This window comes from Acipenser ruthenus, chromosome 29 (genome assembly GCF_902713425.1).
Source record: "Acipenser ruthenus chromosome 29, fAciRut3.2 maternal haplotype, whole genome shotgun sequence".
In the NCBI taxonomy this organism is placed as follows: domain Eukaryota; kingdom Metazoa; phylum Chordata; class Actinopteri; order Acipenseriformes; family Acipenseridae; genus Acipenser; species Acipenser ruthenus.
Window position 1 is genome coordinate 19,694,659 of NC_081217.1, and position 14,630 is coordinate 19,709,288.

The window sequence follows — 14,630 nt, forward strand, 5'->3', positions numbered from 1 at the left end:
AGTATTAAAGCAGGTTGTTTCTATGGTAGTATTAAAGCGGGTTGATTCTATGGTAGTATTACAGCGGGTTGATTCTATGGTAGTATTAAAGCGGGTTGATTCTATGGTAGTATTAATGCAGGTTGATTCTATGGTAGTATTAAAGCAGGTTGATTCTATGGTAGTATTAAAGCAGGTTGATTCTATGGTAGTATTAAAGCGGGTTGATTCTATGGTAGTATTAAAGCGGGTTGATTCTATGGTAGTATTAATGCCGGTTGATTCTATGGTAGTATTAAAGCGGGTTGATTCTATGGTAGTATTAAAGCTGGTTGATTCTATGGTAGTATTAAAGCGGGTTGATTCTATGGTAGTATTAATGCGGGTTGATTCTATGGTAGTATTAAAGCGGGTTGATTCTATGGTAGTATTAAAGCGGGTTGATTCTATGGTAGTATTAAAGCGGGTTGTTTCTATGGTAGTATTAAAGCAGGTTGATTCTATGGTAGTATTAAAGTGGGTTGATTCTATGGTAGTATTAAAGCGGGTTGTTTCTATGGTAGTATTGAAGCGGGTTGATTCTATGGTAGTATTAAAGCAGGTTGATTCTATGGTAGTATTAAAGTGGGTTGATTCTATGGTAGTATTAAAGCGGGTTGTTTCTATGGTAGTATTAAAGCGGATTGATTCTATGGTGGTAGAAGCCACCCACCGCCACCCCCAAAGTGTGCAAAATGTCTAACCCTTTTGCACAGCAGTGTATCTAAAAACCTTTTTTTTTGAATAACCATAGAGACAACAACGACTACAACCACAACGACTGTCCCAACAACTATCGCGACAACCACAACGACTATCCCGACAACCACAACAACTATCCCGACAACCACAACAACTATCGCGACAACCACAACAACTATCCCGACAACCCCTCCTCCAACCACAGCCAACGCACAGAATTACGGGTAAAGTATTTCCTGCATTGTTTTAATATTTTTTCCTCGCAAACCTCATTTCACTGTATTTCTCTTGAACGTATCTAAGTTAATATGTGGGTTTATCAATAACCCCTTGAGGGTGCGGGTAGCTGGACTGATTAAGAGTGACGGTATTTAGATCAGCCACCGTTTAGATCATTAAAATAGACCTCTGGTTCTCAATTACCGTGGAACAGCATCCCTGTCGTGGTTTAATACAAGTTAAAATTAAGACGTGAAATGAAAGGGAAAATGATAAAACACTGAAGCAAAAAAAGCGTATGCATAATACTACTGTGAATAACGCTATCCATTCTTAATGATCTGACCTACTCTTTTCTTTGTCGTTGCAGGTTAACCACAATGGATAAAATAGTGATTGGACTTTCCTGTGCAGCGTTGATTATCATGCTGGCGACTGCGATTGTATATTTCATCAAGAGGAAGCGAAAAAAGAAATGTACGTCACGTTATTTGTAATTATTCTCTCTCTCTCTCTCTCTCTCTCTCTCTCTCTCTCTCTCTCTCTCTCTCTCTCTCTCTCTCGTATGCCTATCCATGTCTCACTGTCTCGATATATCTATCTACATATTAAAAATGCAGCAGTCGAACCACAATCTACTACTTTTGTGGTATATGGCTGTAAATGTATAGAAAACTTATACTAAATTGTCAAAGGATGCTTGTTAAGAAAACTTCAACAGACGCTTCAACACAAAAAATAAAATCATCTGTCTTACACATGGAAAACATCTTTACAATTCAGTGACTCCGTCTTTCCCATATAACCCATATTAAAATCAGATTGCGAGGCGAAGTTGAGTATATAATTTCTATATATTTACAGATATTGCATTAGTAAAAACACAACAGCAGCTTGCTGTCCCACTGCTGAATTGTTCCAAAGTGTGACAGCTCCTTTCTGATGCTGTCACAGGTGAGGTTTACATGCATCATGTTTTGATCCTTTAATATCTTCTTACGAATGTAAAAAGCATCTGGAGCTTCAAAATCTGTTTTTAAATTCCTTTGCATCTAAACTTACGATTTTTAACTTTATAGTTTTTCAATATATTTGATATGAGATAGAGCCAGCAGGTGAGTTACGTACTTTACTGCCCTGAAAACAACAGGAGACTGTATCTCACATTTGCTCTACCTGTGGCATGCTTCACACCATGATCATCAAAGTATAAAACTAGAAACATGCTCACGACATGTAAAACCTCACCAAATTTCTTTTAAATCACTAAAAATGTTTATATATGTATTTTGTACTTTCAGTAAATTCAGAAGAGGGACCGATCCAAGACAGCAATAGAAAGGTATTCTGATATTACATTGTTCTCAATTCTTCACACACACAAGCAGGATATTTTGTAGTGCCACTGAAAGACCACTGCTTTCAAAATCCTGCAGTATTAGTAACGCTGTCCTATCAAAGATAAGTTTTCAGCTGGATTTCGAAACGTACACCACTGAACATTACACATTGTAAATATCATCAGGATCTTTTGAACTGTTGTCCTGACCTTTGGTTATGGTCTGTTGGCTGATCTCGGTTATGTGGCTGTTGTGTAATCGATTATCCATTCTGAAAAGTTACATTGCCTAAGAACCTGCTTGGTTATGTCTGGACATCACAGTCGATGGAAGAACCATAATGAGGCAATTAACTATGTCTGGAAAGAGTCAAGAGGTGGAAATTATTCAAGAGTATGGCACAATTCTGTTTCAGCGTTTTAACAGTCGTGAGGGCTAATTACTATGTAACAGAAGGACTCTGTATTAGGCAACTAATCTGAGAGTCCAGGTTACAGGGTGATTAGAAAGTAAGTTTATCACATCAACACACCATATCATTGACGTGGTAAACTTACTTTCTAAATTTCATGTACAGTTTGCTTACAGCCATGGCCAACAGTGTTGCATCACCCTAGAGAATAAAAAAAAAATGCTTCATCAAGTCAAATGAAACCTGTTGAACAATGTTAACATATTGAATTATATACCACTTTATAGAAAAACTGACAAAAATGGATAAGTGTGACATTTCGAAATCTGACATGAAATACTGTATTACTGTTATGGCTTTTGCAATATCATTTTGCAGTTTCTTTGATTACACAATGTTAAATAAAATATCTAAATTATGTTCACATAGTTTTTTTTTTAATTATGTCTCAATCCTAAAACTCTAGGGTGATGCAAAACTTTTGTCCAGAGCTGTGAATATTGAAACTGTTTTTCTTCTTGCAGAGTTCTTTGAAACTGGAGGACAATATGTACGCAAATATTGATTGTGTGACCCAGAATCCAGACAACAAGCCAGAAGTGACCTACGCTGAAATACAAACTAGTAAAAGACTGAAGCCAAAATCTATTCCATCAGAAACCACAGAATATGCAGAAATAGCGTTAAATAAATCCAAAGAAGCAACATTTTAACCCTTTACGGGCTCGCTTTATGGCTGCGTGTTGTAATGTGTTCAATCTCTCCTCACACTTGCTTGACACAGGCCTGTTTCTGTAGGTGAGATATTTTATTCCACCCTATAGGATCACAGTGTAGAGTATTTGTATTATTATTAATATTATTTTTTGTAATTGTTTTAATTTATTATATTATTGTAGTTTTTAAAGCAGTCGTGTAGGCCAAGGTGAATAAAGACACATGTAAAGAAATAATGACGCTCTTAAACTATTGTCTATTTTATTAACTGTAATTTTTATATTTAAGGTCAGTAGCATGGCTTTAGTCTCATTTCAGTATTTGCAGCTCACCAACACTGTCAACATAAGCTATGAAAAGCGCAAGATTTAATACTGTACATGTGTTGTGGTGACGTCATCATTACTGCAGAAATTGAATTGAATTTGAAGGATATCTATCTATATAAAAAACAGTACACAGATCTCTATCTAGAAATACTTAATTTTAAAATAGTGAGTCATCAGTTAGTCAATTACTTTTTTGTCATTATATATATTTCTTTATGTTCTGAGGTATATTAAACATCTCTGGGTTGGTCTGCAAATGAGGAAGCTTGTTTTTCCAACGCCATCCACAAGGGGGAGACAGTACTCATTAAGCTGCCACTGATACATATCCAGAACACCAGAGAGGTATTTGCATTCGCAATTGCGTGTCATTAACAAAGAAACACCCTCTATAAGCTGTCATTGCAAACCGAGTTCAATCTCTTCTGTACACTGCAATACACAATAAAAGCGGGACAAGGAAGCTACATTTATGGGCGCCAAAGTTACTGTTTGGAGTGATGTAATGTCAAATGATCAGGCTGGCAAATTAATGGGGTAAAACAATGGAGGAACTCTTCCTCCTGTCTCTGGGGTTGGCTACTGCTCCAGTCTCTCTCTCACTGTACCTTTCATCTCAGTGATTATTCACACGAGCCCCGTCAGAAAAGGGAAGCACGAGGTCCAGCGGCATATAAAACCGTTGAACCAAAACAATCTGCAAGATTCATCGTTCTTCCGCAAGGGATGACAGAAAGGGAAATAGCAGTGCGTCATTATCCATGGTTTTAATCAGGTAATCAAAAGCGCTGAGAGTTCATTTACAGCCAGGTGAGTCAACATTCAAGGCAGCAGTAGAGATCGCCAGGGGCAGGATGGAATACACACATAGAAGGAAGATAAAGATTGACATTATTTAGCAGACGCCTTTATCCAAGGCGACTTACAGAGACTAGGGTGTGTGAACTATGCATCAGCTGCAGAGTCACTTACAACTACGTCTCACCCGAAAGACGGAGCACAAGGAGGTTAAGTGACTTGCTCAGGGTCACACAATGAGTCAGTGGTTGAGGTGGGATTTGAACCGGGGACCTCCTGGTTACAAGCCCTTTTCTTTAAGCATTGGACCACACAGCCTCCTATATATATATATATGCCAGTATGTTTTCATATTACATCCTCAAGATCCAGGCAACCTCGAACAACACCCAATGATCTAGGGGGAGACAAGAGAGCGCCCCCTATTGAGTAACTAACACACTGCAGCACAACAGCTTGATCCTCATCTCCATCGCATTGGGACTGGGGTGTGAAACCAAGATGAAGTCAGACTCCTCCGTTTCCATTAGCAGCAGCCCAGCTCGAACTGGGATGAACTGTGCTTTTATAATGTCTCTTTTTTGTTACATTTTATATAATTTGATATCATGTTATTATTTTCTGTAGCAGAGAATTAAAATGCCTATTTTAAAATCTTGAGTTTATCTGCAGGTTGCTTGTTTTTCTTATTATCGTCCACAAGGGGGAGACTCATTACAACACTGAATGGCATTGCTCACTCACAACATGTGTGCGTTCGACAGCTGTCAATCTGTCCAGTATTAACTGCACCAAGAACATGCACCACTTTGAACAGCATCTATGGACAAAGAAAATGATTTAAATGGCCCCCTATGGGGGACTGAATTGCACATTTGCAACCTGATTGTGACTTTAAGTCTCTGTTGTAGATTCATTTGAAGTCATTGACCTTCTGTTTTTGCAGGAATTACCCATGTTTTTGACTAGACACCATAAAATAAATTTGAAGGGAAATCTAGGTTATACATTTTACATGGCGCTGTTTAGATTATTAAAATAGATGTTCTGGCCTTGCATATCAAAGCTTTTCTGACCGTCGGGGAGCGCTTTTGTGGCGGGGTTTTAACTTTCCGACTGTTTTTCGTGTTCCGAGCAAAAAAAAAAAAAAAGGACAGCCGGGAAGGATGAGAACAGTCACAAAAACCCAATTCCAACAGTATGACAAATTGTATGCAGATTAAGTGCGTACCTAATTAACATACCCCCCGTGCAAAACATCTAAAGGGTTGATAAGGTCGGATTGAGTCTGGTTCCGCCTGTTTTAGAATCCTAATGGAGACGGGAACCTATTTCAAATAGGTTGCGTCTATAATGGGATTATCAGGCTCTGATGTGGGTGCGGTGACTCTGATGACCATGGTGATGGAGCTCAATGTGCTGCTAGAGATTGCTGCGATTTTAGAGGTGGAAAGAGACAGTAAGGAATCACAGGCGACGCTGAAGGTATACCCCGAGCGTGTGTCGTCAAAGGGACCCCACCAACTTGGACCTTACAGAAGAGCAAGTGCTATGAATATCTCGAAGGGGTAACGCTACGATGTTGTATTTATGTGACGAAGTTAAAGAGGGTTTAGAGTCAAGCACCCTGAGGAGTCATGCGTTGCAAGTACAGCTCTGTCATTCTTTGGCACCGGGTGTTTATGGCATCTTATTGTATACTCAAGAGTTATTCATTTTCATAACGTGCAACCGGATATGGAGGATATTTGATGCCAAAATAAAAAATAAACAAATAAACGAATAAATAAACAAATATAGGCCGATAAATAAATACATGTTTATTTATTTATTTATTTATTTATTTATTTATTTATTTATTTATTTCTATATTCATTTATGTATTCATGTATTTATTTATTTTTTGATTTTGGCATAAAATATCCTCCATAACCGGGTACATGAAACTACAATTAAATACAGTACATACACAAAACATTGGCAACATTAAGATAGGAGCTCTCTAACGTTGCTTTGTTTCTCGTTGTCCTGATGTACTTGTTTTGTTATTGTGTTTTATTAAATGCATCTTCTCTCGTTTCTCCATATCTCCTGACGCGCCTTTACGACATTTCAATCCCACCTGTCCATTGATTGAAATCCTGAAATGTAAAAACTTGCGTCATTTGCGTCATTAACGTAAAGGTTTCTCATTTAAATACTGAATAGTTATTCCGCCACCTTTATGTAAACTGCACCCATTCCACCTGCCTGAAAACAGCAGGTGTGTTTGATTGTATGATGGGAACAAGGTTTGGGATAAGAGTCGGTCGGGTTAAAACAGACGGAGACGGGGCTCCCGAGTGCGCATCCAGTAAGGCGCTCTACGTGTAGTGTAGGATGCGCTTTATAGTCTGGATGTCGAGAATTCAAGTCCAGGCTATTCCACAGCCGACCGTGGACGGGAGCTCCCAGGGGAGGCGGCGCACAATTGGCCGAGCGCCGGGAGAGGGAGGGTTTAGGTCGGCCAGGGTGTCCTCGGCTCACCGCGCACCAGCGACCTGGCCGGGCGCCTGCGGGCTTGCCTGTAAACTGCCGGAGAGCTGCATTGTCCTCCGACGCTGTAGCTCTTCGGTGGCTGCATGGTGAGTCCGCAGTGTGAAAAAAAGCGGTCGGCTGACGGCACACTCGTGTGCTCGTCTTTGCCCTCCCGAGTCAGCGCAGGGGTGGTAGCGGTCAACTGAGCTTAAAAAAAATAATTGGCCATTCTAAATTGGAGAAAATACTAAAAAATAATTGGCAACGACTACATTTATAAAAAAGAAAAAAAAAACGGAGACAGGGCATCTGTGTTGGACTTGATTTGTTATTTCTTTTGACCATTTAAACAATGCCATTGAGTTTCCATCGAAAAAGGAACCAACTGTTTGAAAGAACTGCAATAAAAGAAAACTGTTATCGCTGTTTCGTAGTTAATAAAGACATAAATACTCAAGTGACTGTCATTAACCTCACTCAATGAAAAGCGAAAGATGTGATGTGACCATAGGTCAACTCTTTTCAATGCTTTCGTAACATGCAAACTGCTGATATATAGCTTTGTATGGCTTTAAATACCAAGAAAAGGCACTAAACGCAAAAGATAAGTAACTAAACAGAAACTGCTGTTATCAAACAAAATCGATTCTTCCGAGGAAACTCAGTCAAAGCCAGATTATTAAATACAACACTGAACGCTACTATCTATTGTCACGACAAACATTGCAAACCAACTAATCAGTCATTCTGAGGAGGGGAAGGGAGCTGATACAGGAAGACGAGAGTCAGGGTGTTTGTTCTTATAAAACCAACTCTGTTTCATGGTGGACGGACGCCACGTACTTCAAAGCAAGAGAAGAGGCAAGGCGCGGATCTGAACACGGGTGAGTGTGTCAACATTCAAGGGATAGATAGGAGCAATGTATAAACAGGGGGGCTCTAAGCGGGTAAGGCAAAAATAGTTAACAGTGAAAAAAGCATGAGAAGAAGAAAATAAGAAGTCAGGGCATTAAACAAGGTAGGCAACGGGGAATCTGTGGCTCCTGTGCTGTGAATAAAATAGGTACATTTTGAAAAGGAGAGAGACTTTGCAATATTTATACTGTGGAAATTGGTAGTCTGCATGATTGCTATCTTAAAAGTGAATGTACAATCAGCTGTACATTTTGATCAAACGGGAGGCTTCAAAAGAAGAAGCAGACCCTGTGGGGTTTCTGAATAGCACCTTTATGAAAGTAATAGTTAGCCATTTTTGTTTTGTCACCTCAGCGACAGCTACGACTATGGCATCTATACTGGCAATGACAATTATTCTGGCAATGACAACCATGCCAGCAGTTAGAACCATCCCGACAACTTTAACAATCCCAGACACTGCAAGATTTGTGACCATGGCAACTACCATGGCAGCTACCCCAGGAATGACAAACATCCTGAACACAACAACTACCCTGAACATGGCAATACCTCCCACAACAACAACTGTACTGGACCCGACAAACACAACAGCAACTACCCTGAACATGGCAATACCTCCCACAACAACAACTGTACTGGACCCGACAAACACAACAACAACTATCCTGAACATGGCAATACCTCCCACAACAACAACTGTACTGGACCCGACAAACACAACAGCAACTACCCTGAACATGGCAATACCTTTAATAACAACTACCAACGAGACAACTAACTCAACAACAACTACCCCTTTAATATCAACTACCCCTTTAGCAACAACTACCCCTTTAACAACTACCCCTTTAATAACAACTACCAACGAGACAACTAACTCAACAACAACTACCCCTTTAATATCAACTACCCCTTTAGCAACAACTACCCCTTTAACAACTACCCCTTTAATAACAACTACCACTGAGACAACTAACTCAACAACAACTACCTCTTTAATATCAACTACCCCTTTAGCAACAACTACCCCTTTAGCAACAACTACCACTTTAACAACAACTACCCCTTTAACAACTACCCCTTTCACAGCAACTACCCCAGAAACAACCAACTCAACAACTACCCCTTTATCAACAACTACCCCTTTAACAACTACCCCATTAACAACAACTACCCCTTTAATAACAACTACCACTGAGACAACTAACTCAACAACAACTACCCTTTTAATAACAACTACCAACGAGACAACTAACTCAACAACAACTACCCCTTTAATATCAACTACCCCTTTAACAACAACTACCCCTTTAATATCAACTACCCCTTTAACAACAACTACCTCTTTAACAACAACTACCCCTTTAACAACAATTTCCCCTTTAACAACAACTACCCCTTTAATAACAACTACCACTGAGACAACTAACTCAACAACAACTACCCCTTTAATAACAACTACCACTGAGACAACTAACTCAACAACAACTACCCCTTTGATAACAACTACCCCTTTAGCAACAACTACCCCTTTAACAACAACTACCCCTTTAATAACAACTACCACCGAGACAACTAACTCAACAACAACTACCCCTTTAATAACAACTACCAACGAGACAACTAACTCAACAACAACTACCCCTTTAATATCAACTACCACCGAGACAACTACCCCGACAACAACTATCCCATTAATAACAACTATCCCATTAATAACAACTACCCCTTCATCAACAATTACCCCTTTAACAACAACCTCCCCAGTAACAACAACTACCCCTTTAACAACAACTACCCCTTTAATAACAACTACCCCAGAAACAAGCAACTCACCAACTGCCCCTTTAACAACAATTACCACTTTGACAACAACTACCCCTTTAACAACTACCCCTTTCACAGCAACTACCCCAGAAACAACCAACTCAACAACTACCCCTTTATCAACAACTACCCCTTTAACAACAACTACCCCATTAACAGCAACTACCCCAGAAACAACCAACTCAACAACTACCCCTTTAACAACTACCACATTAACAACAACTACCCCTTTAATAACAACTACCACTGAGACAACTAACTCAACAACAACTACCCCTTTAATAACAACTACCACTGAGACAACTAACTCAACAACAACTACCCCTTTAATATCAACTACCCCTTTAACAACAACTACCCCTTTAATATCAACTACCCCTTTAACAACAACTACCTCTTTAACAACAACTACCCCTTTAACAACAATTTCCCCTTTAACAACAACTACCCCTTTAATAACAACTACCACTGAGACAACTAACTCAACAACAACTACCCCTTTAATATCAACTACCCCTTTAGCAACAACTACCCCTTTAGCAACAACTACCACTTTAACAACAACTACCCCTTTAACAAATACCCCTTTCACAGCAACTACCCCAGAAACAACCAACTCAACAACTACCCCTTTATCAACAACTACCCCTTTAACAACTACCCCATTAACAACAACTACCCCTTTAATAACAACTACCACTGAGACAACTAACTCAACAACAACTACCCCTTTAATAACAACTACCAACGAGACAACTAACTCAACAACAACTACCCCTTTAATATCAACTACCCCTTTAACAACAACTACCCCTTTAATATCAACTACCCCTTTAACAACAACTACCTCTTTAACAACAACTACCCCTTTAACAACAATTTCCCCTTTAACAACAACTACCCCTTTAATAACAACTACCCCTTTAACAACAATTTCCCCTTTAACAACAACTACCCCTTTAATAACAACTACCACTGAGACAACTAACTCAACAACAACTACCCCTTTAATATCAACTACCACCGAGACAACTACCCCGACAACAACTATCCCATTAATAACAACTATCCCATTAATAACAACTACCCCTTCATCAACAATTACCCCTTTAACAACAACCTCCCCAGTAACAACAACTACCCCTTTAACAACAACTACCCCTTTAATAACAACTACCCCAGAAACAAGCAACTCACCAACTGCCCCTTTAACAACAATTACCACTTTGACAACAACTACCCCTTTAACAACTACCCCTTTCACAGCAACTACCCCAGAAACAACCAACTCAACAATTACCCCTTTATCAACAACTACCCCTTTAACAACAACTACCCCATTAACAGCAACTACCCCAGAAACAACCAACTCAACAACTACCCCTTTAACAACTACCACATTAACAACAACTACCCCTTTAATAACAACTACCACTGAGACAACTAACTCAACAACAACTACCCCTTTAATAACAACTACCACTGAGACAACTAACTCAACAACAACTACCCCTTTAATATCAACTACCCCTTTAACAACAACTACCCCTTTAATATCAACTACCCCTTTAACAACAACTACCTCTTTAACAACAACTACCCCTTTAGCAACAACTACCCCTTTATCAACTACCCCTTTAATAACAACTACCACTGAGACAACTAACTCAACAACAACTACCCCTTTAATATCAACTACCCCTTTAGCAACAACTACCCCTTTAGCAACAACTACCACTTTAACAACAACTACCCCTTTAACAACTACCCCTTTCACAGCAACTACCCCAGAAACAACCAACTCAACAACTACCCCTTTATCAACAACTACCCCTTTAACAACTACCCCATTAACAACAACTACCCCTTTAATAACAACTACCACTGAGACAACTAACTCAACAACAACTACCCCTTTAATAACAACTACCAACGAGACAACTAACTCAACAACAACTACCCCTTTAATATCAACTACCCCTTTAACAACAACTACCCCTTTAATATCAACTACCCCTTTAACAACAACTACCTCTTTAACAACAACTACCCCTTTAACAACAATTTCCCCTTTAACAACAACTACCCCTTTAATAACAACTACCCCTTTAACAACAATTTCCCCTTTAACAACAACTACCCCTTTAATAACAACTACCACTGAGACAACTAACTCAACAACAACTACCCCTTTAATAACAACTACCCCTTTAGCAACAACTACCCCTTTAACAACAACTACCCCTTTAATATCAACTACCCCTTTAACAACTACCCCATTAACAACAACTACCCCTTTAATAACAACTACCACTGAGACAACTAACTCAACAACAACTACCCCTTTAATAACAACTACCAACGAGACAACTAACTCAACAACAACTACCCCTTTAATATCAACTACCCCTTTAACAACAACTACCCCTTTAATATCAACTACCCCTTTAACAACAACTACCTCTTTAACAACAACTACCCCTTTAACAACAATTTCCCCTTTAACAACAACTACCCCTTTAATAACAACTACCACTGAGACAACTAACTCAACAACAACTACCCCTTTAATAACAACTACCAACGAGACAACTAACTCAACAACAACTACCCCTTTAATATCAACTACCCCTTTAACAACAACTACCCCTTTAATATCAACTACCCCTTTAACAACAACTACCCCTTTAATAACAACTACCCCTTTAATAACAACTACCACTGAGACAACTAACTCAACAACAACTACCCCTTTAATAACAACTACCACTGAGACAACTAACTCAACAACAACTACCCCTTTAATAACAACTACCCCTTTAGCAACAACTACCCCTTTAACAACAACTACCCCTTTAATATCAACTACCCCTTTAGCAACAACTACCCCTTTAACAACTACCCCTTTAACAACAACTACCCCTTTAATAACAACTACCCCTTTAGCAACAACTACCCCTTTAACAACAACTACCCCTTTAATATCAACTACCCCTTTAGCAACAACTACCCCTTTAACAACTACCTCTTTAACAACAACTACCCCTTTAGCAACAACTACCCCTTTAACAACTACCCCTTTAACAACAACTACCCCTTTAATAACAACTACCTCTTTAACAACAATTACCTCTTTAACAACAACTACCCCTTTAATATCAACTACCCCTTTAACAACAACTACCCCTTTAACAACAACTAACTCTTTAACAACAACTACCCCTTTAGCAACAACTACCCCTTTAACAACTACCCCTTTAACATCAACTACCCCTTTAGCAACAACTACCCATTTAATATCAACTACCCCTTTAACAACAACTACCCCTTTAACAACTACCCCTTTAACAACAACTACCCCTTTAACAACAACTACCTCTTTAACAACAACTACCTCTTTAACAACTACCCCTTTAACAACAACTACCCCTTTAACAACTACCCCTTTAACAGCAACTACCACTTTAACAACAACTACCCCTTCAACAACAACTACCTCTTCAACAACAACTACCCCTTTAATAACAACTACCACTGAGACAACTAACTCAACAACAACTACCCCTTTAATAACAACTAACTCAACAACAACTACCCCTTTAATAACAACTACCCCTTTAGCAACAACTACCCCTTTAACAACAACTACCCCTTTAATATCAACTAGCCCTTTAGCAACAACTACCCCTTTAACAACTACCCCTTTAACAACAACTACCCCTTTAATAACAACTACCCCTTTAGCAACAACTACCCCTTTAACAACAACTACCCCTTTAATATCAACTACCCCTTTAATATCAACTACCCCTTTAGCAACAACTACCCCTTTAACAACTACCTCTTTAACAACAACTACCCCTTTCGCAACAACTACCCCTTTAACAACTACCCCTTTAACAACAACTACCCCTTTAATAACAACTACCTCTTTAACAACAGTTACCTCTTTAACAACAACTACCCCTTTAATAACTACCCCTTTAACAACAACTAACTCTTTAACAACAACTACCCCTTTAGCAACAACTACCCCTTTAACAACTACCCCATTAACAACATCTACCCCTTTAATAACAACTACCCCAGAAACAACCAACTCAACAACTACCCCTTTAACAACAACTACCCCTTTAACAACAACTACCCCTTTAATAACAACTACGACCGAGGCAACTAACTCAACAGCAACTACCCCTTTAATAACAACTACCACCGAGACAACTAACTCAACAATAATTTCTGCAACTACCCCAGCAACACCAAACTGGAACACAACAACCAACTCCACAACCCGTCCTCAGCACATCCAGCAGTTCAGGTACAGCAGAGCTGTTAGAATTCACTGATACAGCCAGCTCTCCTCTTGACAAACGCATGAAACAAAACAAATGATTCCAGCCTTTCCTGCCTAAATCTTATAGAAATTGTTCTACTGACTTTAATCACACGTGCCGTACTGTGCTTTCTCTTTTGATGCCCAAATACAAAATCTCACAATCTGGGAGAACCACCCATACCAAAAACTTGCATTACGGTGATTGGTTTCGAAGATCAGAACTATCAAATGATTTGTTTTGTATTGTGATGCTTACAAAACTAATAGTTTGCACCACTGTATACACCTAATAATCACACGAGAATTTACAGTAATTGTATAAAACACAATCAACTGGGTCATTGTTGTACTTATGCAAAAACACCCTGTGTGTCACGCACGCAGAGGGAAATAAACTCATTCTCTCTTTTCTGCAGGCTTTCCACAGCGGAAATAATCGGCCTTTCCTGTTCAGCTTTGCTGTTCATACTAACGTTTGTAGTTGTATATTTTGT

The 14,630-nt window shown here is 39.1% G+C and overlaps 1 protein-coding gene across 2 annotated transcripts in view; it reads left to right on the forward strand.

Moving 5' to 3' along the window:
• Positions 1–3,851, forward strand: part of LOC117428113 (leucine-rich repeat-containing protein AAC1-like) — an 11,547-nt gene extending 7,696 nt beyond the window's left edge. For both annotated transcript variants that reach the window (XM_059004340.1, XM_059004339.1), the window contains exons 3-6: positions 773–944; positions 1,310–1,416; positions 2,241–2,281; positions 3,216–3,851. In XM_059004340.1, the coding sequence (XP_058860323.1) occupies positions 773–944; positions 1,310–1,416; positions 2,241–2,281; positions 3,216–3,404 (509 nt within the window). In that variant the 3' untranslated portion in view covers positions 3,405–3,851. The remainder of the gene's footprint in view (positions 1–772; positions 945–1,309; positions 1,417–2,240; positions 2,282–3,215) is intronic.
• Positions 3,852–14,630: the final 10,779 nt, after the last annotated feature.